The 25,050-nt window shown below is 44.0% G+C and overlaps 1 protein-coding gene across 1 annotated transcript in view; it reads left to right on the plus strand.

The window, feature by feature from the left end:
- The window catches only part of cacna2d3a (calcium channel, voltage-dependent, alpha 2/delta subunit 3a), a 1,007,885-nt gene that overhangs the window by 440,846 nt on the left and 541,989 nt on the right, over positions 1-25,050 (plus strand). The window contains exons 6-9 of the mRNA XM_078543510.1: positions 2,191-2,322; positions 14,573-14,633; positions 14,720-14,870; positions 16,160-16,234. Of these exons, the coding sequence (XP_078399636.1) occupies positions 2,191-2,322; positions 14,573-14,633; positions 14,720-14,870; positions 16,160-16,234 (419 nt within the window). The remainder of the gene's footprint in view (positions 1-2,190; positions 2,323-14,572; positions 14,634-14,719; positions 14,871-16,159; positions 16,235-25,050) is intronic.

Here is a 25,050-nt window from a genome sequence, read left to right on the forward strand (position 1 = left end):
TGACATCTTAATCATGCCGAAAAGTTTCGAGGCTACTTTCAATTTCACTCACTGCAAGGGCCTCACCTGCAACCTGGGATGTTGAGTAGCAAGCACTCTGGACCGTCCAATTGCAGAGATTCCTACAAGTCTCGGTCCTAGATGGCCTTAGTATTAGTACAAGACTGTGATCAGTCACTCTGAACAGCCCAGCCAAGGTAAACATCTTTCCTGCAGAGCCCCATTAGAACGGATGATACTTCACATGAATAGCCTCACAGTCTTTGGCATGGCCCATTCTACTCTCTCTCACTTCATGGACTAAGACCCCAGTCTTTCAATAAGGTCCGATGCACTTTTGTTGCAAACCCTTCATGCGAGGTCTGCTGAAACCCTTGATATGGAGACAAGCAGGCCAAACAAGTTTCCATGTGAGGTCTCACAAAGACTTCAGTCAACCACACACACAACTCTTTAATCCTGCACTCAATCCCTCCTGCCTTCAGGGCTAACTTGCCCATTGCCTCCATACTTGCAGCCTTCACTTGCATGTTATCTCAAAATCACAAATCACCAAGAACAGCCGGTAACGATTGGGCATGTCCATTACAACTTTCTCCAAACATGTAGGGAAGCTTCTGGTTTTGTATTGTTAAGAAGACAGTGTAGAGCTTCACTCTCTCAGCCCTAAAACTGCATCTACAGTGTTCCTTGCCACTCACACAGAGGTGGGGTTGGAGCTGGTTCTGTACTGGGCTCCATTGTGGGTCTTCCCGCTTTTCTTGCCGGTATCTGGAATGGGGAAAAGATTTAATGGGTGCCTAAGCAGGCTCCTTAAATAAAACAACGTGTAACCCTGTGGGTGCATCTGACAACTGCAGACTGGAGGCATCCTCACTGGCTTTCTGGGGGAGTCCTATCTAGCCTTTAGCACAGGCATGGTCCTGCTCCTCCCCAGCTATCTCTGCAGCCTGCTCCTCAAAAGGGGTGAGGTCTCTAATGTCTGAAATGCCCCCTCTGGTCTTCACCCGCTCCTGCCTGTTGGGCGAGTTCTTGTCCTGCAGACAGACAAAGATTGATTGTCATCCCAATGGGTGCTAGAGCAGTTAAGGAGCATGCACGTCTATGGCAGCTCCTGAGCCCTCCCCCATGAGTTATTAACAAGCAGGATGTCCTGCAACTGGTAGAACATTGAGAGTATGAAGTGGCTGCCACACATTCCATGCATATGTCCCATCTGCTGCTGAGTCCTGCAACCCAAACTCCTGTCTGACATCCCTGTGCACTCACACACTAAGACCACCTGATGCCCTTATGAGTGTCAGTTTACAGAGCACAGCAGATCATTCATCCTCTTCCTGCACTTCTGGGCAGTTCTTTGGTGGGCCCCACAGTCACTAACCTCTGCTGCAACCTCCACCCAGGCCACCATGGTCAGGGAGGACCCCCTACTGCCATGCCTGGGAAACAGCACCTCCCGTCTTTCCTGGATGGCCTGGGGGAGAATCCCCAAGGAGGCTTGGCTGAATCATGGGGCCACACATTGGCTGGTCTGTGACACCCTGGTCTTGGCAGAATCCAGAGCTCCTGGCTTACAGTGAATGAGTGGCAATCTGGGTATCCTTAAAAATGGCACCTGAACCTTTGACCCCATGAGGTAACAGTTGGGATGGCAACATCCTGCCCACCCTGATTGGCGAGCTCCTCGTGGATGTATATGTAATGAGCTGAACAGTGCAAGATTGTGTGTGGTCAGCCATCTGCCTCAAAGTGGGAATCATTCCCATTTCTGCGCCTGCCACTGAACTTAGACTCCAGAACGGAAGATTCTGGCCCTCATTACATAAATTTGCGAAGCTTCCTATGCTTCTAAGATGTTTAAAAATTCTATTTTATTTTACTCTTTTTTGTATTATTTTGGCCAACTTATTAAGTTCTTTGTATCCTCTATTATAGGTCAATCCATGTCATGCATCATAACCTGTCTGAAAGAGCAAGGCAGGATCTACACACAAACCTGTTTTGGTGGTGCTTTTGATCTGCCAGGGTGACTCACCCTACATTTATCTACTTCAATCTGCCAATAACTTCATCCACCGTCCTCCCTTAAAGTTAAAATGAAATTGGAAACTCTCTTGTAAAGATGTGAATTTTGTGGGAAATGCTATTTTATGTACAAGACAAAGGCAATTTTTCTTTCTTATTTTACAGACCCTGCTATAGTAAATGGAGTTTCCTGGTCTGAAGCATTAAACAAAATTTTTGTTGACAATTTTGACCGTGATCCTTCTCTTCTATGGCAATACTTTGGGAGTGCCAATGGATTCTTCAGACAGTATCCAGGTATGAAACAAATTACTCAATTACGCAATGTCTACAGAACACCAAGTAGAACAATATTTATGTTTTCATTTAACTTTACTGTTTGGATTTAGTTAAAATGAAAGATTCATGTCTTTTGCAAACTCATAGAAAGATTTTATTAAATTTCCAGGCCACTAACTTTGCCTTTGTTAACTTAGGACCCAGTAATGTGAAGTTCAGCACCTGCAGTGCAGCTGCACATGGGTGCTGACTCCCTCTATTACGGTGAGCTAAGATCTATAGATCAGCCAATTCACACATTCCTGGAGAAGATCTTGCTCAGGGTTGGGTGTATGTTATGTTCTAATTTTCTATCACCTGTACAAAAAAAACCGTGGACCAGAATTCAAGGTCTTTCCCATTCATGAAACAGCTTTAATTCACGCATTGTTAGGGAATGCAATGTTCCACTACTGAATCTCTTAAATATGATGCTGAATTTATACCGCAAATTGCACTGCTCACTGTGATCAGAAGCAGGGCATAAACATTCAAATCCATCTAGAGTGACTCTTGCTAGTTTGACTGCAGAGTTGTTCAAGTGTTGTGGCGAGTTGGAGGGAGGCTGGGTGAGGATGGGTGGGGTGGGGTGGCGTGGGGTTGGTGTGTTGGGGGTGGTGGAATACTGGTGCCAGTTGCTACTGAAAGTTGGAGAAATTAAGAGCTATACTCACCCTTACTGCTTTTGTCAGGCCATTGAAATGTTTCTTACATTGAATCCAGGTTCTGGGAGTGATCTTCAAGCAGGCAATCTCTGCCGCTCTCTCCAAGCATGGTAAACATACATTTTTGGTTTCTTCATGACATTGGTGGGAGAGAAAACTTCACTCCTCACCCTCACTCCTGAAAAAAGGGCCTCCAGTGAGTCTTTGGAAAACTTGGAGGCCTGGCTTCCAACTTATTTTTCAGTTTGCAGCATTAAAAGACAGCAGCATCAGTGAAGTGAATACAACTTTTCAGAGTTCTCAGCTTAAATAGGCCTCTGGAGGCTTGTCAGAAATCCCACTAAAGTGGGTGGGCATTTTAAAATATGCATTCAATAATGTGGGCTTTGCTGGCAAGGCAGGCATTTATTAAATACTTCTAGTTGCCCTAAGAAGATTGTAGAGCACCTTCTTTGCATGTAACTGTCTGTGCAGTGAAAGTGTCCCCTCAATACTTTTAGTAAGGAAGTTCCATGATTTTGTGGCATTGTTATACAACTGAGTTGCTTGCTAGACTACTTTAGAAGGCAATTAAGATTTAACCATTTCCACCTGTTGCATACAAAAGGTGGCGAGGCTCCGGCCCACAGTGGATTTCCCTGCTATCCACCCCAATTACTACTAATTCTTGGGGCTGCTGTGGGGAAGGTGACAGTCGGCACCAGGTTGTAGTAATAATAATCTTAAGTTCTGCCAATGGTGGTGTTGGGTCTTGAAACAATTTTTTCTCCCTCTGTTCCGGTGGTCGCATTTTACCACTGGGATGTTTGTGACCTAACAATATAGGCTCCCTCTTGGTGGCTGGAATCCTGTTCAGAGCATATTGTACAAACTGGATGAACCCTAACCCAGGAACCTGTGCCAGGATTCTAGCAGTGTCAGGGCAGGATATGGACATCCCAGCCTATCAGAATATCACCACTCAGAGAATAACTACAACCTGAGTCTACAACCGGGATTTCTTTCACACATTTCTTTCTTTGTTTTTGTTTGGAATTTCTTTCCCTCGTGTATTGAACATTCAAATAATACTTTTGGAATACTTTATGGTTACAATGATGATCTCAATCATGTTTTTGTGTTCACTTGCAATCTGACCCTAAATTTAATTCCCCACTCAGGTCCCTGAATGGGCTGGAAGGCAGTGGGGAGCTGCAGAATTGGGAGGCAAGATAGGGGGGTTGGGGGGGGGGGTGGGGGGGGGGTTGGTGGAATGCTCATAATCTTCCCGTCTCCCTCCAATTAAATCAGGGACAGAGAATGTCAAGGACATCCCCGCCTGCTGCCTCCCAGCGGCAAGAATGGTCCTCACTGAAAGATCGTCCTCTGTTCTCCATAATGAAGCTTCCCTTCGCTGGGGCCTGCCTGACTGGCCTTAATAAGCCTGACCCACTTACTTGCTCCATCGATGTTCCTGCTCTGTGATCAGCTGCAGTCCCAGCAGTGGCCAAAGCTCGTGGTGGCACTGCTGGGACTGTGCTGGCCCTCTGATTGAATGACAGCTTTTGAGGCAGGCTCTTTGCCTTTAAAGGCACGGAAACCCCAACGGCAGACAGCTTGATTGATATTTAATCCCATTGGGGCTTCCAAAAATGGCCGCAGTGGGGCTGCTACCAGCTTTCTAGCCTATGGATGGGACCACTGCCATGGCCATTAAATTGAGCCCATAGAAATTTTTGCAGCATTCACAGTAGCTAACGTGTCTACTTGCAACTAATTGTTTTGTACTTCTATCAGTATGTATGGAATCTAAGACACAGTTTGTTATCTTGAAGGATCACTCTGCCTAACCTGCCCTGTGGTGCATTAACCTGGTGTATGATGAGCTTTTCAGTGTTAAAATACTACAACAGTGGTTCTGGAGATCTTGTGATCAGTTGCTTTCTTTCTTCAAATGGTGAATCAAAGTTGGAATGTCATTTGTAAAGTATACTCATTTTGATTAGAAAATGCAGATATCTCTCAGTTGGTCAGGCAGCTTCCACAGAGATGAAGATAGGGTTGTCATTTTATATTGGCGATCTTTCATCAGAATATTAACCCTACCCTTATATCCAAAGGCGCTGCCTGAGTATTTCCAGAATTATCTGTTTTCATTTCAGGCGCAGGATTTTGCTTGTTTGCCGCCCCAACTTGTTGATTTGATTGCCTAGATTCCAACACCTTGGGAAAACTCCATAAAATAGTTGAACATACCCTGATCATACCAAGTTCTTTTCTTTCTTTGGGACCTCATACTTCAAACATTTTCAACCTTTTAAGAATCTGGTTCAAGTCTGTACCAAATGCAATACTGCTGAAACAGACTTGCGTTTATTCTTATTGACATTCAATGCAGATTCCTACCCCATATTTAATAGTGCTTTGAATTTTTTGTCCTGTGTGTCATTGTGTATATTCCTGAACTTTATATCATTGAATAGCACCTTGACTCAATCTAGGTCTTCATGGACTATTTCCTGGAATACTTTCTGTGCTGATGACATTCAAAATGGCAAGCATGTAAGTCTCAATCATCCAAACAGGGTATTAAACATTATCAACCTCCTACTTTTCTCATCAAGAGCTACTTACCAATATCCTGACTTTGCATCAAGGACGGAGGAAACTCACATATCAGCAAGTTTATGTGCAATGTCTTCAATCTTTGCCTAAGTGTTCCCTTATGATTGCTTTGTTAAGTCTTTGGGATCAATGCGTATGAAAACCCTGATTGGAATTTATCCTATCAATCACTACCATAAAGTTGACATTTTTTTACCAGACTTAACTTCCACACAAACTTTCTTACCAAGAATCAGTTTATTGCAAAGATTCATCGCTTGCAGTTTTAAACATAAACTTCTACTCAATGAGTAGTAGTTTTTGTTTGACTAGCCTTTATGATTGGTGAAAAATATCAGTTTAATAGGTAATGTTTCAAACCCTTTCTTCTTTAGCTCTGTTCTGTTGTACTCCAATGCTATGGTTTTGGTTTACTGAGGTCAAGCATAAAGTTGCCAACCGTGATGTCTTTATTCCAATTATCCCTATCTTCCATTTTTCTTATTTCCAACAGAGAACTAAATAGTTCATTTTGAAATATTGGACCCAAATACTCATGGGCAATAAATTCCGGTAATTGTTGGATTCCGCCTGCTATAAATCTCTGCTGAAACTCTTTCGAGTTATCAACAGTCACAGATTGCAACTCTTTCGAGTACAATCACAGTTCTTGGTTTCCGGGAGTGGGACATGAACCCACAACCCTCTGATTCAAAGAGGCTAGCTGCCAGACCGGTTGTGTTTTGGTGAAGGCCCACTGCTTAAATATGTGGTTGTATCCCTCCTGCAGAGAGAACTAATTCCTGAACTGGTCCTGCTTCAGTCTTCAAAGTATAAGCAAAACCTTGGGCTGGAAACCTAGATGGGTCCTTTTTACACCAGCTGGGAGTCTTTTATACCTCATTTAACCAACTTTACCAACTGCCCACGTGATCCCAGGCTGGGGGAGAAAACTCCAAGTTTATGAGTCTCTTTCTCTGTGTTTGTGATGGACAGAAGTTCTGTGCCAAACCAGGTGCCATGAAAAGCAAAGCTAGCTGGGATTCAGTGCAACTGGCTTCTGGCCTAATTTACAGGCCCTCTGCTGCACTCCTGCCAGACTTATGTTGAAAGTGCCTTACAAAGTCTGCTGATTTTCAGGACAATTTCCTCTTATACATAAAATAACCATTTTCTTTTGATACGTATATCTTTTGGTTAAACCAAATACATCTCTGTGAAATATCCGTCTTTGCCCCATTTGGGACATTTGGCATTTGGGCAGTTATCTTTGCTATATGGCAGTGCTCAACATCTTGTTGCTGATAGTACATAATTTCTCCCCTGAGTTTGATTGCTTCTACCACTGCTTCAGTTTGTGGAGTTAAGGATGGATCACTCACTTTAAGCAGTGACAATTTAATGATAGTGAAGTGCCCATCAAATTTTGCCATCACTCTGTCATGCTTTTCACTTCTATCGTTTTGTCAGGTTGAATGATGTGAGAATAATATCTGCTTTATCCCCCATGCAGTGCCCTTATTCATCTAATTTCTGCTGTATCTGCTAGTCCTGACATGATACAATATCATCCCAATACCTTTTCAACTTGACTATTCGTCAGCCATGGAAAAATGAAATTTTGTTGCATGAGCTGAAGCAACATTCACTTCTGTAATATTTAGTTTTGCTTGTGATTTAACTCAGTGTCTCACCTGACACTCACTTGGCTTTAAATTTCCTGTTTGATGCTTGCATAGCCTTTGTTCTTTTGCTTGTTTAAGAAGAACACTTTGGCAGGTTAGATTAACAATTCACTTTGGTTTTAGTATATTGAACCCGACTTTTGACAACATTCAAGATTTTCAGGTTTCTTTGATGCACACAGATGCTGATTGCATATCACATCGCATCAAGAAATGCCAAACTTTCATTACATTGAAAACTAATCAGTCAAGAGACAGACAGAACTAATGGATTAGATATAATACATATAATACCATTGCAGTCATCATAATGCAAATGGAGTGTGTGAATAGCACTCCGCAGGTTAACTGTTCGAATAAAATTAGTACTCAGGGGAGCCTGTTCCCTTCAGTTCAGTGGTTGTGCGTAAGCCTACATTGCTGTTTTTTAGTGTACCTGTTTGTAAGTCACTAAGGGTAATTTTAATGTGATGTCCCCAGTGGGAAATTAATAGGACCAGATCATCTGTTCATTTTACACTGCACAATTTTACCCACAATTGAATTCAACAGGTTAAAATTATCTCCATAATCTCGAACGGGAAGCGATGGCGTAGTGGTATTGTTGCTGGACTACTCTGGTCCCCAGGGTAATGCTCTTGGGACCTGGGTTTGAATCCCGCCGTGGCAGATGGTGGAATTTAAATGCAATTTAAAAATCTGGAATTAAAAGTCTAGTGATGACTGTGAAATCAATGTTGTAAAAACCCATCTGGTTCACTAGGAAAGGAAATCTGCCGTCCTTATCTAGTCTGGCCTACATGTGACTCTTAAATGCCCTCTGAAATAGCCTAGCAAGCCACTCAATTGTAACAAACCGCTACAAAGTCAGAAAAAAGGAACAAAACCGGATGGACCACCCAACATCGACCGAGGCACTGGAAACGACAATGGCAAATCTCAGCCCTGTTGACCCTGCTAAGTCCTCCTTACTAACATCTGGAGGCTAGGGCCAAAATTGGGAGAGCAACAGCCTGACATAGTCCACACGGAATCATACCTTGCAGACAATGTCCCAGACTCTACCATCCACTATCACCATCCCTGGGTATGTCCTGTCCTACTGGCAGGACAGACCCAGTAGAGGTGGCGGCACAGTGGTATGCAGTCAGGAGGGAATTGCCCTGGGAGTCCATAACATCGATTCCAGACCCTATGAAGTCTCATGGCATCAGGTCAAACATGGGCAAGGAAACTGCCTGCTGATTACCCTGTACCGCCCTCCCTCAGCTGATGAATCAGTGCTCCTCCATGTTGAACATCACTTGGAGGAAGCACTAGGGTGGCAGGGGTGCAGAATGTACACTGGGTAGGGGGCTTCAATGCCCATCACCAAGAGTGGCTCAGAAGCACCACTACTGACCGAGCTGGCCGAGTCCTAAAGGACATAGCTGCTAGGCTGGATCTGCAGCAGATGGTGAAGGAACCAACAAGAGGGAAAAACATACTTGACCTCATCCTCACCAACCTGCTTGCCGCAGATGCATCTGTCCATGACAGTTTCGGTAGGAGTGACCACCGCAGAGTCCTTGCGGAGACAAAGTCCCGTCTTCACATTGAGGATACCCTCCATCGTGTTATGTGGCACTACCACCATGCTAAATGGGATAGATTTCGAACAAATCTACCAACTCAAGACTGGGCATCCATGAGGCACCGTGGGCCATCAGTAGCAGCAGAATTGTACTTGAACACAATCTGTAACCTCATGGCCCAGCATATCCCCCACTCTACCATTACCATCAAGCCAGGGGAACAACCCTGTTTCAATGAAGAGTGCAAGAGGGCATGCCAAGAGCAGCACCAGGCATACCTAAAAATGAGGTGTCAACCTGGTGAAGCTATAACACAGGACTACTTGTGTTCCAAACAGCATAAGCAGCAAGTGATAGACAGAGCTAAGTGATCCCATAACCAATGGATCAGATCTAAGCTCTACAGTCCTGACACATCCAGTTGTGAATGGTGGTGGATAATTAAACAACTCACTGGAGGAGGCGGCTCCACAAATATCCCCATCCTCAATGATGGAGGATCCCAGCACATCAGTGCAAAAGATAAGGCTCAAGCATTTGCTACAATCTTCAGCCAGAAGTGCCGAGTGGATGATCCATTTCGGCCTCCTCCTCAGGTCCCCAGCGTCACAGATGCCAGTCTTCAGCCAATTTGATTCACTCCACGTGATATCAAGCAACAGCTGAAGGCACTGGATACTGAAAAGGCCATGGGCCCTGAGAATATTCTGGCAATAGTACTGAAGACTTGTGCTCCAGAACTTACTGCGCCCCTAGCCAAGCTGTCCCAGTACAGCTACAGTATCTACCCAGCTATGTGGATATGTCCTGTACACAAAAAGCAGGACAAATCCAACCCAGCCAATTAAAGCCACATCAGTCTACTCTCGATCATCAGTAAAGTAATGGAAGGGGTCATCAACAGTGCTATCAAGTGGCACTTGCTTAGTAATAACCTGCTCACTGACACCCAGCTTGGGTTCCACATGGGCCACTCAGCTCCCGACCTCATTACAGCCTTGGTTCAGACATGGACAAAAGAGCTGAACTCCCAAGGTGAGGTGGGAGTGACTGCCCTTGACATCAAGGCCGCATTTGACAGAATGTGGCATCAAGGAGCCCTTGCAAAACTGGAGTCAATGGGAATCAGGGGGAAAACTCTCCACTGGCAAGTAACATTCGCAGCACACTAGTGTCAAGCAATGACCATCTCGAACAAGAGAGAACCCAACCATCGCCCCTTGATGTTCAATGGCATTACCATCACTGAATCCCCCACTATCAATATCCTGGGGGTTACCATTGACCAGAAACTGAACTGGACCAGCCATATAAATACTGTGGCTACAAGAGCAGGTCAGAGGCTAGGAATTATGCGACGAATAACTCACCTCCTGACTCCCCAAAGCCTGTCGACCATCTACAAGGCAGGAGTGTGATGGAATACTCTCCATTTGCCTGGATGTGTGCAGCTCCCACAATACTCAAGAAGCTTGACACTGTCCAGAACAAAGCAGCCCACTTGATTGGCACCACATCCACAAACATTCACTCCCTCCACCACCAATGCACAGTAGCAGCAGTGTGTACCATCTATAAGATGCACTGCAGGAATTTGCCAAGGCTCCTTCAACAGTGCCTTCCAAACCCCTAACCACTACCATCTAGAAGGGTAAGGGCAGAGACAGATGGGAACACCACTACCTGGAAATTCCGCTCCAAGTGACTCACCATCCTGACTTGGAAATATATTGCTGTTCCTTGACTATTGCTGGGTCAAATTCCTGGAACTCCCTTCCTAACAGCACTGTGGGTGTACCTACACCACATGGACCTGAGGCAGTTCAAGAAGGCAGCTCATCACCACCTTCTCAAGGACAACTAGGGATGGGCAATAAATGCTGGCCCAGCCAGCGAAGCCCACATCCTGTGAATGAATAAAAATAACAATCCCTATGCTTCATTGCTGCTGCTGGACGAAGGCAGATTAGGGAACTTCTTCTTGAATCCCACTGAGAGCTTCTCTGCACTGCGTCTACCACTTATTCCTGTTTAAGGAGCAAACAGTTCAAGTGTGTTGATTTGAGAGGCATTATGGTTATAATTACAAGCATAAATATGTTTTTAGTTTCTGGAGGAGGGTGAAGGTCAAAGAACAAAGAACAAAGAAAAGTACAGCACAGGAACAGGCCCTTCGGCCCTCCAAGCCTGCGCCGATCATATTGCCCATCAACTAAAACACTTTGCACTTCCGGGATCCGTATCCCTCTATTCCCATCCTATTCATGTATTTGTCAAGCTTCCTCTTAAACACCACTATCGTACCTGCTTCCACCACCTCCTCTGGCAGCGAATTCCAGACACTCACTACCCTCTGCATAAAAAAACTTGCCCTGCACATCTCCTCTATAGTTTTCTCCTCTCACCTTAAATCTATGTCCCCTAGTAATTGACTCTTCCACCCTGGGAAAAAGCTTCTGACTATCTACTCTGTCCATGCCACTCATAACTTTGTAAACTTCTATCAAGTCGCCTCTCAATCTCCGTCGCTCTAGTGAGAACAATCCGAGTTTCTCCAACCTCTCCTCATAGCTAATCACCTCCAGACCAGGCAGCATCCTGGTAAACCTCCTCTGCACCCTCTCCAACACCTCCATATCCTTCTGGTAATTTGGCGACCAGAATTGCACGCAATATTCCAAGTGTGGCCTAACCAAGGCATGACTTCCCAGCTTTTATACTCAATACCCCTGCCAATGAAGGCAAGCATGCCATATGCTTTCCTGACTACCTTATCCACCTGCGTTGCCACTTTCAGTGACCTGTGGACCTGTACACCCAGATCCCTCTGCCTGTCAATGCACTTAAGGGTACTGCCATTTACTGTATAATTCCTGCCTGTATTAGACCTTCCAAAATGCATTACCTCGCATTTGTCCGGATTAAACTCCATCTGCCATTTCTCCGCCCAAGTCTCCAACCGATCTATATCCCGTTTGACAATCCTCTTCACTATCTGCAACTCTTCCAACCTTAGTGTCGTCTGCAAACTTACTAATTAGCCCAGTTACATTTTCCTCCAAATCATTTATGTATACTACAAACAGCAAAGGTCCCAGCACTGATCCCTGCGGAACTCCACTAGTCACAGCTCTCCATTCAGAAAAGCACCCTTCCACTGCTACCCTCTGTCTTCTATGACCAAGCCAATTCTGTATCCATCTTGCCAGCTCGCCTCTGATCCTGTGCGACTTTACCTTCTGTACCAGTCTGCCATGAGGGACCTTGTCAAAGGCCTTACTGAAATCCATGTATATAACATCCACTGCCCTCCCATCATCAATCATCTTTGTCACTTGCTCGAAAAACTCGATCAAGTTAGTGAGACACGACCTCCCCTTCACAAAACCATGCTGCCTCTCACTAATATGCCCATTTGCTTCCAAATAGTAGTAAATCCTGTCACGAAGAATCTTCTCCAATAATTTCCCTACCACTGACGTAAGGCTCACCAGCCTGTAATTTCCTGGATTATCCCTGCTACCCTTCTTAAACAATGGAACAACATTGGCCATTCTCCAGTCCTCTGGGACCTCACCTGTAGCCAGTGAGGATACAAAGATTTCTGTCAAGGCCCCAGCAATCTCCTCCCTTGCCTCCCTCAGATCTGGCCCTGGGGACTTATCCACCTTAATATTCTTCAAGACGCCTAACATCTCCTCTTTTTTGATCTCAACATGATCCAGGCTATCTACACACTCTTCCCTAGACAAATCGATCACTAAGTCCTTCTCTTTGGTGAATACTGATGAGAAGTATTCATTTAGTATCTCTCCCATTTCCTCTGGCTCCACACACAGATTCCCACCTCTGTCCCTGAGTGGGCCTACCCTTTCCCTGGCTACCCTCTTGCTTTTTACATATGTATAAAAGGCCTTGGGATTTTCCTTAATCCTGGTTGCCAGTGACTTTTCATGACCCCTTTTAGCCCTCCTGACTCCTTGCTTAAGTTTCTTCTTACTTTCTTTACATTCTCCACGGGCTTCATCTGTTCCCAGCCTTCTAGCCCTTACGAATATTCCCTTTTCTTTTTGACTAATCTCACAATATCCTTCGTTATCCAAGGTTCCTGAAACTTGCCATGCTTATCCTTCATCCTAGCAGGAACATGCCAGTCCTGAATTCTTATCAACTGACGTTTGAAAGCCCCCCACATGTCAGTTGTTGATTTGCCCTCAAACATCCGCCTCCAGTCTAGATTCCTCAGTTCCTGCCTAATATTGTTATAATTAGCCTTCCCCCAATTAAGAACCTTAACCCGAGGACTCCTGTTACCCTTATCCACCAGTACCTTGAAACTTACTGAATTATGGTCACTTTTCCTGAAGTGCTCCCCTACTGAAACTTCGACCACCTGGCCGGGTTCATTCCCTAATACCAGGTCCAGTATTGCCCCTTCCCTAGTTGGACTATCTACATATTGTCTCAGGAAGCCCTCCTGGATGCACCTTACAAATTCTGCACCATCCAAACCCCTAGCACTACATGATTCCCAGTCAATATAGGGAAAGTTAAAATCACCCACCACAACAACCTTATTGCTTTTACATCTTTCCAAAATCTGCCTACATAACTGTTCCTCAATCTCCCACCGGCAATTGGGAGGCCTATAGTAAACCGCCAACATTGTGACTGCACCCTTCCTATTCCGGAGCTCTACCCATATTGCCTCGCTGCATGAGCCCACAGAGGTGTCCTCCTGTCGTACAGCTGTGATATTCCCCTTAACCAGCTGTGCAACTCCCCCACCTCTTCTACATCCCTCTTTATCCTGCCTGAAACATCTAAACCCTGGAACGTTTATCTGGTCAATGGAGGGTTGTCAGATGTGTAGAAATGCTCCACAGATACCCCATTAGGACCAAGCCTTAATTTGCTACCCATGTATTCAGTAAGGTTCTCATATCTGGATGTGTGTGGAAACACTTTATGCAGAGAGTAAGAGGGAATTGTCAACTGCTGACCACAAGAAGAAGAAAACCTGGTGTGGATTTTGTGCACCCATTTTCCTGCCCGAATATATTTTTAGACAGGTCTTTAAGTGGGTCTCTGGCACTGGCGCCCAAAACAGGCAGGAGGCTGTTTAAATATACAGATAGACATCCTACTTCTACTTTCGGTGTTGCTCCAGTATACAAAATGCTAATGAGGCTGACCCTGAAACTGGTTTGGGTCTCCTGAGTGCCAAATTAGGCTCATTGCCGATATCACACTCATTAGCTCCCATATAGAAAATATCCCCCTAAGACTCCTGAAGATGGCTGTCACAGAATTCCACATTATATAGCAACTGTTTCCAGGACATGGTAGAAAATCTGTGGCTGTCAAAGTTAGAGCGCATTGAATTTTTACGTGGCCAGTTCCTTTCAAGCAACCTCTGCCATGTCTCCCAACCTTCAGTGTACACTTACATCCTCCAGGTTAATGATGCTTTGTTAGCCAAGCACAATGAATTCATTCGTTTCTCTTTGGAAAGCAGCCAACAGCAAGAAAGCATGTCCTATTATGGACAGACAGCAGTTATATTATTACCTCATTCTAATAGAAAATAATATTGTAACAATGAAAGAGAAATTTAAAAATGTATAATTTCATAAAGATATAGACCAAAAGATGTTGACTTTTTTTTGCATTTTTCCTGATTCACATCATTTTGTTAAACTGCCTGATTCCTTGAAAATAGGTATAAAATGGGAGCCAGATGAAAATGGAGTAATTGCATTTGACTGCAGAAACCGCAAATGGTAGGTAATAGTTTACAGCTATTGTTCGTATTTTTTAAGGTCTTTTTGGAGACCTATGATGCAAAATTTCCTTTCTTTTTGTGCAGGTATATTCAGGCAGCCACTTCACCCAAAGATGTTATAATTTTAGTCGATGTCAGTGGAAGTATGAAAGGACTTCGCATGACAATAGCCAAACAAACAGTTTCTTCTATCCTGGACACACTTGGAGATGATGACTTTTTCAATATTATTGCAGTAAGAATTTTTGCCTTATTCACAATATAACTCAGGTTGCATCGATGTAATGATCAGAAGTTAAATAGTGCTGACGGCAAGCCTTACTTTTAGTCTTTACAGATTTAAATAAAACCAACAAAATAAGGTGAGACTTTTGACTTATTGGGAGTTGTTTAAAATTACAAATACTGGGACATTTGCTTAATGTTTACAATGAAAGAACATAGGAAAGCCTTCCAATGGCCCAGTTGATAAAGGCGCGCTTCAGTGTATGCCACCATATATGATCATATATAACTATATATATACCAAAATGTTACAGTTTAAATGCTTAATATGTCCTTGGTTGTGATCAATATAGGCTACATTTGGCCTGAGCACGCCTTGACTAGGGAGAAAAAATAATTCAGGGTTCTTGATCACGAACCAGTGACTTCTGTTTGAAGGTACAAATATACGGACATTGGGTGACAACGGACCCAGTTTTGGTTATGATGTCTACCTCAATTGAATAGCATAGAGACACTATACATGGACTGGGCACCTGGGCAAAATAATAGAGAGTAATAGGCTTTAGTGGAGCCCTGTACCGGCAGTGTCAACTTGAATTAGAGCAGAGATTTACATTCTAGTCCAATCAACAAAGTCCCTAACATTTCTGCATGAAATATATGAATGATTGTGGAAAGTGAAGGATGGATGGGTTTAAAAAATTAATCTCCTTACATAGGCATATGGGATAAGTGAGGGTTCCATCTTTGATAATTGAGCAAATATTCCACTGGACATGATTGGTAAAATTATTGCCCAGGGGAATTTATTCCTGACAAGTGGCTTGAATTGTTCATTAATTGGATCATAACTGATCAATCTGGTGCTGATAACACTTATTTGGCCTCACGTAGTCACAGAAAATGCACAACAGCAGAAGTAACAGAGGATGAAACCATATAGAATTATAAGACAACATCTAAAGATGGAAGATTCTGGATAGGGAAAGGAAAATTTACTTAAATTCCAGTGGAACTACTTTATACAAACGTAACAAAAATACAATTGAAAAAACTAGATCCAGAAAAGAAAATTAAAATTAGTAGAAGACACACTTGGTGTGTAAATTAGTGTAAAAACACATAAATATGTTGCAAAAGATCCATAATTCTAAAGGTCAATGTATTTTATTTTAAACATTGATATTTAATTCTAAGCTTTCATATATAATAGTTTTAATTGCACTAGTCAAGTAAAGTCATAAATACAGGATTTTTTTAATAAAACCTTAAGTGGCATTACCTTTTCTTCCTCAGTACAACGAAGAGCTTCATTATGTGGAACCGTGTATAAATGACACTTTAGTACAAGCAGACAGAAACAACAAAGAGGTAAGTTAGTAAACCTACATCATTTAACCTATGTAAATATGCTATCAAACCAAAATTTAGGTTATGTTTAGGTTACATGTACATTGTTGATATGAAAATATCGATTGGTTTAGAGAAACAGCAGTTATCACATCATTGGTTTGTATGAATGTTTAGCGATGATAAAGGCTGTACAGCATATGAGAACAATAAAGTCACTTGGTAGTACAGAACTTGGACATTGCTGAAAACGGAAACATGTTGCTGAAGCTTTTTGTCAAGCACTCAGCAGAACAAAGGCAAGAATGCCAAATTTCAAACAATCACTACAATTTATACTGCAAGAGAAAAGGTTGCTGATTGGCAAGTAGACACTGATTGGCCAAGGTGTTGGCATGAAGAAAGTAATAGGTTCTCCAAGCTCCTAGATAATTCAAAAAAAGTGCAAGGCTAGAACATGTGTGTTTGTTTGCAGAGAATGTGTCCCTGTATATAAATATGTGGCGCTTCTGTGTATGAATGTATGTCACAAGCATAAATAAGTGACCTTACGAGCTCGACTGATTACCTTAAATTGGTTGTTAGTGTAGCTGTTAGCACACTCAGGATTGTTCAAACAGTGCTGCCCAATCACTGAATCACATCTAACAGTGGACGTTTTGTTTTGGGTTTTGCAAGCGTGGGCTTGTTGAGTATGGTCTGTACTCTGCCTATAATGTACAACTGAAGGAACATGCTGCTTGATTTGATCAGCCGATCTCAGGGAAGTATGGGCTACATACCTGGTATCACACCGCAAATGGATAAGCACTTGATGCAAAACAAATTTGAAGGGCTAAAGGGAAAGGGTAGGAAAGTAGGTCTAGTTGAGTTGCTCTTGCAGAAAGCTAGCACAGGCTTGATAGACCAAATGGTTTCCTTCTCTGCTATAACCATTCTATGATTTTATAGTTCAAAGGTTCTTTAATGTACTTTAAGGAAATAAAATGACTGTTCTTACTTGGTCTGATCTGTATGTAGCTCCAGTTCGACAAAATGTGGCTGATTCATAACGACCCTTTGAAGTGGCCTAGCAAGCCCCTCAGTCAAGGCACCAAAGGCTTTGCCAACAATGATCACAATATAAGAATTAATAATAATTTAAAGAAATAGCACAATATATAGATCGCAAACTACTTGTTAAGGCTAATAATGCATTTAAAAATTGCTGTTTTTGTTCTCAATATTCATTTCCCAGAATTCAGTTGATTAGCTAGTTATAACATATTGGAAAACAGGAGTGAAATTAGGATTTAGATGGCATCATAAATAATGAAACTCACACTTGAATGGATCCTAAGATTAGATTACAGCCTTATAATCATTCTCTTCTATCTTAATTTTAAAATCGAAAAAGAGTTTGCATTTATATAGTGTCTTATTATGTCCTCAGGATGTCCCAAAGTGCTGCACTACCACTGAATTACAATCAATGGATTTTTGAAGTGCAGTCAAGGTTCTAATATAGGCAAATGCAGATTCCAATTTGAACAGTGGAATGCCCCACAAACTGCAAATTAAGTAAATAATCACTTAATCTTTTTTTTATTGATAGTGTTTTTTGAAGGAGGAATTTTAGCAGAATTATCTTCTTCAAATAGTATCACAATATCTTTTACATCCACATGAACAGGCAATTATGGCATCAATTTCAGGCCTCATCTGAAAGACAGCACCTCCCAAATGCAGAGTGCTCTTCCTCAGTACTAAATTAAACTGTTAAATGAGACTGTAATCAGATCTGGAGTGGGACTTCAATCATAGCTGCCTGATTCAGAAGCTAGAACTGTGCCATATTGCTCCCTCCAACTGCCCTCTCCCCTGACTTTTCTCCCATTTTCTTTCTTTTCCCTTTAGGTAGTGGCTTATGTTAGGCTACAAATCAAGAACACCAAAAGCCCTTTGGCACCTTATCCAAGGGACTATTTGTCATGTGTGAGCTCACTGAATTTTGATGTTAACCATTGCAGCTGAGTCTTATCATGCCATCAGAACACTTATATATGCACACTTTCCAACACAAGCATCAGATGACAATAAGGATTGCAGCATTTTCTGTTTTTTCCCTTTTAGTCTGCAGTATCGAGCCACACTGTAATGCTACAACTTGCACCTAAACTGAAATGAGTTAACTCAGGGTGTCAACCTGGTGCTTCCTGATTATTGTGGCTCAGTAACATGTCACATCACATGGTTCATTTACTCACTAAACTGTGTTTGAATTTTTCTTTATTTGGTTAAGGTTGATACTTTCATTGGTTCACCTGTATTTTTTTGTTAGGAGATTTTGTGAGGCCAAGAAGCCATGCACATATTTATTGGTAATACTGCCTGAACAGAAGCACAATTTTTATGTAACAAATGCAATTAAAATCATGGCATAATTTTCAAAGTCAGTTTTATCCTTTGTGGATTTCTGTGATAAGTAAATTGGCAAAGGAGAGCACCGCATCATGACATTCAGAGATGGGTATTAAAGGGTTTTGTGGCATAATTACTGCAGGTCTTCAGAGATAATCTGCAGTTAATTACAGGAGAATTGTAAGCCAAATGTATGGTATGTTGGAAGAAAATACACAGGCTATCAAATTATAGTCTTGCCACACATTTCAAAAATATCTTAGTACTTTAGTTTTATAGACACTGGCTATTGTTTACAGAATATTCTGCTAGTTACATAGTATGTTCAATTCATATTTATGCTAACTGCAAATGATTGCTCATATTTAGAAGATGATGATTAATTCAACTGAACTTTGCTGAATTTGTACTAAATGTCTAAACTGAGAAGTTCTAATCCAAAGTAGTTTGCATTTTTAAATTAAAATGAAAAGAGCACTGTGTCATCATAGCCTTGATCTTACTTTATTCATTTTACTTTGATGTGTAGAATTAAGCAGAGACTTAAGTACAAAAGTGGCAGATGACTTAGATTTATCTAAATGTATTCTTTTAAACCTCCAAGATTAATGCTTCAAAGTTCAGTTAATAAGAAATATTTTGCAATTGCACCTATATTGTGACAATGCTATCTTTTGATGTGCGGGTATTCAAATGATAACATGGGAAATAAAACCACTGGATTAAAATCCCCTTGTTATGAGTTATCGCAAGGCTGACTTGCATTTTCTGGTATGTGACATCAAAGGTGAAATAATGGCTATTAATTGACATCTAACATGTGGTGGGAGCTACTGGAATTTATTGATATCAACTATTTCAGATGTTCCTAAGCTTTTAAGTAAAGGAGTTCACCTATTTCTCCTATAATTAAATCTGCTGCTGCCCCATCTGAAGTAGCTAAGCAAAGGTAAGTTTCTTTCTAATCTGATGCCACCATTCACTGCCATCTTATGAGATATGAAATAGATGCCTTCAAAATCCGGACTGGAGTCAAGCAAGGCTGTGTGATAGCAGCCATACTATTTACAATCTACCTGACAGTGGCTATTCACCTCATCAAAGATCAACTGCACTCTGGTGTAAGTATTAAGTACCACCTAGATGAAAACTCTTTAACCTCAGTAGCCTCCATGCCATTACGAAATTGACCAGCATAAAGATACATGATCTACAGTTTGCGGATGACAGCAATGTCATTGCTCACTCTGCATCAGATTTGCAAGCCACTCTCAAACTCTTCAATTCTGCACACAAAAGACTTGGCCTGTTTTTGAACATTGCCAAAACAAAACTCATGTATCAACCCACACCTAAACAAATATCCCACCTCCCATAAATGTTGAAGGAGAGACTCTGGAATATGTTAAGTTGGTGAGAGTATTACTAAAAGCACCACTTTCAATGTTGCAAATAGTCAAAGGTGCATTTATGATACTGTGCTGCTGCCCCTTATTACTTGGAGGTGGAAGATTATCAAAGGCTGTCTTTGCTGGTAAACTGGCCCACGTTTGCACATTTTGAAGACTAGTTTTTCTTTCACCTTGAGTCATTAGGAAATAGGGAAAAGAATCATGTCATGTACCTATATGTGAGTAAGTCGCATTTGAGATTCTGGTCCAAAGCTATGATAATTTTCACTATCTTTAGGCCTAAGGGTCGAACATATAAACGTAAGAGAATAACATCGAAGGGAAAGGTATAGGCTGGGATTTTACCTGAAATGCGCAAAGTCCGTTAGCGGGCAGGAAAAATGGCATTCCACTCGCCAGCCAAAATGACAGCTTTCTGCAGCAAATCGTCTGCATCGCAGCTGATTAATTATTCATCCACGGGAAACAGGCCGTTCACTGGCAGGTGGCATCTGATTCACCCGCCCCGCCATGACCTTAGCACTCTGAACTCCAGGCACCATATTTAAACGGCGGCCCTGCACAGTGCCCGCACTCTCTGCAGCAGCTCCAGTGAAGACATGGCTCCCAAAGGCAGAAAGCACGCTGTGCCCAAATTCAGTGACGCCTGTTGAATCAGTCGAGGCCTGCTGTGATGTCCTCTATCCCTGCTCTGGCTGCAGGCCTTCCATCAAGGTGACCAATCCAGCTTGGGAGGTGGTCGCAGTGATGGTCAATGCAAATGCCGTGCAGAAGTGGTCAGCCACCCATTGCAGGAAGAGGATGAACGATCTCATCCCTTCTGCCAGGGTAAGTCAACCATCTCGTCACTCTCAACTCACGCACTCTCAAGCCCATCACACATTCACAAGGATCTCACTCACTTCCACCTCAAGGGACATCTCCACTTACTCTCACATACCCTGACATCTCCATCTGGCCTCATCTCCTCTGGAGTTTGCATCCTAGTCCTGTCCAGGACTCCACTCATCATCCACACATGCCAGGCATCCTTATAATCTGCCCTTCCATGCATCTTGCTCATACTCTCTCCATCTGTCTTCATGCAGGACAGGGCGGGGTGGGGGGTGGCGGCAGAGTTCCCGAAATCAAGGTTCTCACGGACTTTGATAACAGAGCCATGGAGCTGGCCACAGAGGATGCAGACCATACCTGCGCTGACGGTGAGGTCAGTGACGCACACCCAAATGAGGATCCTGCACCGCAACATCCTTCAGACAACCATACTATGAGTGATTTCTCGTGTTTCAGAGTCGCCTCCCATGCACTAGCTGTCTCTCTTTCTTAGGCACCTCTGGGAAGCTGTCAAAGGCAACCAAGCCAGGTCCTTAACTCCATCCCCAACCACATCTTGGATGACAAACCTGAGGACAGCACGTTTGAAGACCTGTCCCAGCGCTCACCCATACCCTCCACCTGCTCAGAGAGAGACACACCGCAGTGGGACCTGCTTGTAGAGTAGCCCTGGGGTCACAATCTGGTGAGCACGGTGCACCATCTGCTTCACAACAGATGGAGGCAGGACAGCAGAGGTCGACGGCACTCAGAGGACGGCTGGAGGCCACGATTCTGCTGAGTCTGAATCCAATGACGAGCCTCCAGACTTAGTCCTAAATCAGTTGCTGGAGCTGCAGAGAATATCATGGGATTATCAGGAAAGAATTTCAGCTGCGCTCTTCAGATTGCAAGGGACAATGGAGGAGTCTGTCCACCTTCAGAGGTGATAGCGCCAGCATGCCAACGCCTCGTGGTCCACACTGGCAGGTTGGCGGCCACCATGGAGACCTTGGTCCAGGACATTGGCCCTGCACTGCTGCAGGAGCTGCACTCCATCGCTGTAGCCTTTGGTGGCATCTATCAGTGTCAACACAAATGGGGCACCTCGATCTCTACCCAGCTGCTCCTTCTCAAGGAAATAGCCAGGGGCCCTTTGCCACCCATAGGAAGGAGAACCAACAGCTCGACAACCCAGGACCATGCACCCAGGTGACTCCAGGAGAGTCTGTCTGATCCAAATTCCCTCTTCCTGTGACCCCATCAGCTCAAGCTACAGGCCGAGGATGGTGCACCTACCCCACAGCAGGACACCCAAAGCAATCCAGGGCCCACCAGGTCTCGGCCCTCCAGAGGATGCCCACCAAGGTCATCATAGACAACAGGGCATAGCAGTCAGCAGGCTACCTCCACGTCCGCAGTGGATGTCGTGTGAGCATCAAGACATAGCAGCAGGGTAAGGAAAGTGAAGAAGATGTAATCGCACAACATCGGCATGGGTGTTAACCACATGTATATAATGTTCACAAATGTAAGTAGACTCGCAATCGTTTCATATCTCCTCTTGTCTATGACCACTTCTTATAATGAGCTGTGTTCCTGTCAATCACGTGTGATATCTTGGTTCCAGCACCCACTTATGGTGGGAAAATGGCAATTGTCTCTATCCTGGGCCCCTCTTCTGTGCAATGTGCTACTATCTCACCACAGTGAGTGTCCTGTTTCAACATAATGTGCCATATCTGTAATGCCTGTACCTTCATGTTAAGAGTGCTTGTGGAACAAATCTCGTTCCCATGCCTCGTAGGGTCCCATTATGTGCATTCTTGGCTCTGTACGATTGAGGCAGAGGTATATGCCCCTATCTTGTCTGCATTCTTGGCAGGTGAAGGTGTGGAGTTTAAGGAGAGATGTGCTAATGCATGGAGAAGGCTCCTTTACTGTCCAACCCATCTGCCTGGTTTCACAGGCAGGGTTATAATGATATGAGCCTATTCTCAGAGCTGCCCTCAGCCAAACAGGCTTCCGATGTTCCCAGTGTCAACCTGCTGAGCTCAGGAAAAACTGGGACAACCTTGCCACCTCAAGATGATAAGGCCATGGCACATTTGTGTGCAGGCGCTGAGACATCCAACCTTAAGCACCTCTCATACTGTAGTTGTGACTATTGCAGGGAGAAGGGTCTGGTCACAAGGTTGGTAGACAGTGGTGTGCATCCCATCGCCTTGACGCTCCAAGAGATTACTGATGCTACTTCCAAATGGTGATCTCTGGAGCCCAAAGCAGCCTTTAAACATGCTCTGGAATCGCACATCGTTGCTTCAGATAATGTGAAGGGAGCAATGGGTTAGGAGCGAGTATGTGATGAAACAGAACAGTGCTTCTCATTAGCAATAGCACGTGCCCTCAAGGGCTTCATGTTCTCTGATTATGTTGGACTTTGTTAGGGCCAGGGCTGGCCATGAGGGCACACTAGTTGTGTGTAAGAGCAGGCATCCCAATATCAGGCAGCTGAGTGTCTGACCTCATCCTGCTCAGGTGCTCCGCCTCCATTGTAGGGTGAGGAGAAATGCAACTCAGGATCTCTAACTTTAACTGCCAAATGTCAGTGTCATTTTGTGGAGTGAATCACAGCTGGCTGAGTCATCTCTAAGTGCACTCACAGCAGCGGTATTTCATCAGCCGCCTTGTCCCAAGTGTTATGTTCTGGTGTCACCATCGATGTAACACTTGGTGTGTGTCTGTGTTGGTTCTGATGGATTTCCTTCAGGAGCTTTTCCAGATTGAAGGCATGTAGGCACTAGACCACTGAGGATCATGCAAGTGTCCCTGTGTCTTGTAGGATGCAGTTGCGACTGGAATGCTGGATGAACATGTGAAGAGGCAACACTTTCTGATGTCTGATGCTGAGACGCCCTCCTCCAGGTAGCACCTCATCTCAGCACGGGCACATGCCTTCGAGGCTTCTCATCCTTCAAAGCATCAGGGCTATGTGAGCGCGCTGTGCAACAAAGCACTGTCATCTGGAAGTTCATGGGTGAAATTAGAGGGAAAGCTATGCTGATGGTCATGATGGAGGAGAGTTGTCCAGGAGGATCCTCAGGGCACCTCGTCATCGTCCACCTGGAATCTGCTGGCAATGAGGGCCGCACAAGCACACCTGCCTTGTCTGACCCGTGCAGTGGCCTCTTCGTCTGCATCCTCAGCTTCCAAGACCTCATCACCATCATCCCCTTCAAGGTCTTCCTCATCGGAGGAGACGTGCAGTTGCTCCATCTCGTCATCTGCCCAGTACTTTGTAGTGCCAGGTTGTGTAGCATGCAGCAAGACACGATGATGCGCGAGACCCTTTGGGGAGTGTACTGGAGTGCCCCGCCAGATCTGTCCAGGCATCAGAATTGAATTTTCAGGATCCCTATGTTGTGTTCCACCAGTGCCCGGGTTGCAGCATGAGCCTCATTGTACCTTCTCTCTGCGGGAATCTGAGGCAGCTGCATGGATATCATCAGCCATGTCCTTTGTGGTGACCCTTGCATCCGAAGAGCCAACCCTGCACTCTGTGTCTTCTCTCGATGATGTCAGGGATCTGAGTCCTACTCGAGATGTAAGAGTCATGAGCGCTTCTTGGGTATCTGGCGCAAACCTGCATGATCAGTTTGTGATGGTCACACACCAGCTGCACATTGAGCAAGTGGTGGCCTTTCTGGTTGATGTACAGGACTTTCTGTTGCCAGGGAGCTTTTATAGCCACATGAGTGCAGTCGATTGCATCCTGCACCAATGGGAAACCAGAAAACTCTGCAAAGCCCAGTGCTCCTGCATCCTGGCTTGCTTGATCCCTGTTGAAGTGGGCAAAATTGTGGGCCTTTTCAAAAAGGGTGTCTGTGGATGCATTTGTGGGTGGACGCTTGAGAGATGCTGCAGAGGTCCCCAGTGGAGCGATGGAAGGAGCCAGTGGCGTAGAAGTTGAGTGTGGCAGTTACTTTCACAGCCACTGGCAATGGATGCCCTCCAAGTCTCCATGACACCAAATCCTGCAGAATGCAGCAAACGTGAGTCACCAGATCCCTTGACATGTGGATGCGTCTGTGACATTAGTTCTCATTCATCTGCAGATAACACATGTGACGTTTACACATCTGGATTTAGCGAGGCACCTACTAATTACGGCTCTCTGAGGATCATTCTCTGCTTCCGGAGGAGGACCAGCTG

This window comes from Cetorhinus maximus, chromosome 6 (assembly GCF_964194155.1).
Source record: "Cetorhinus maximus chromosome 6, sCetMax3.hap1.1, whole genome shotgun sequence".
NCBI lineage: Eukaryota > Metazoa > Chordata > Chondrichthyes > Lamniformes > Cetorhinidae > Cetorhinus > Cetorhinus maximus.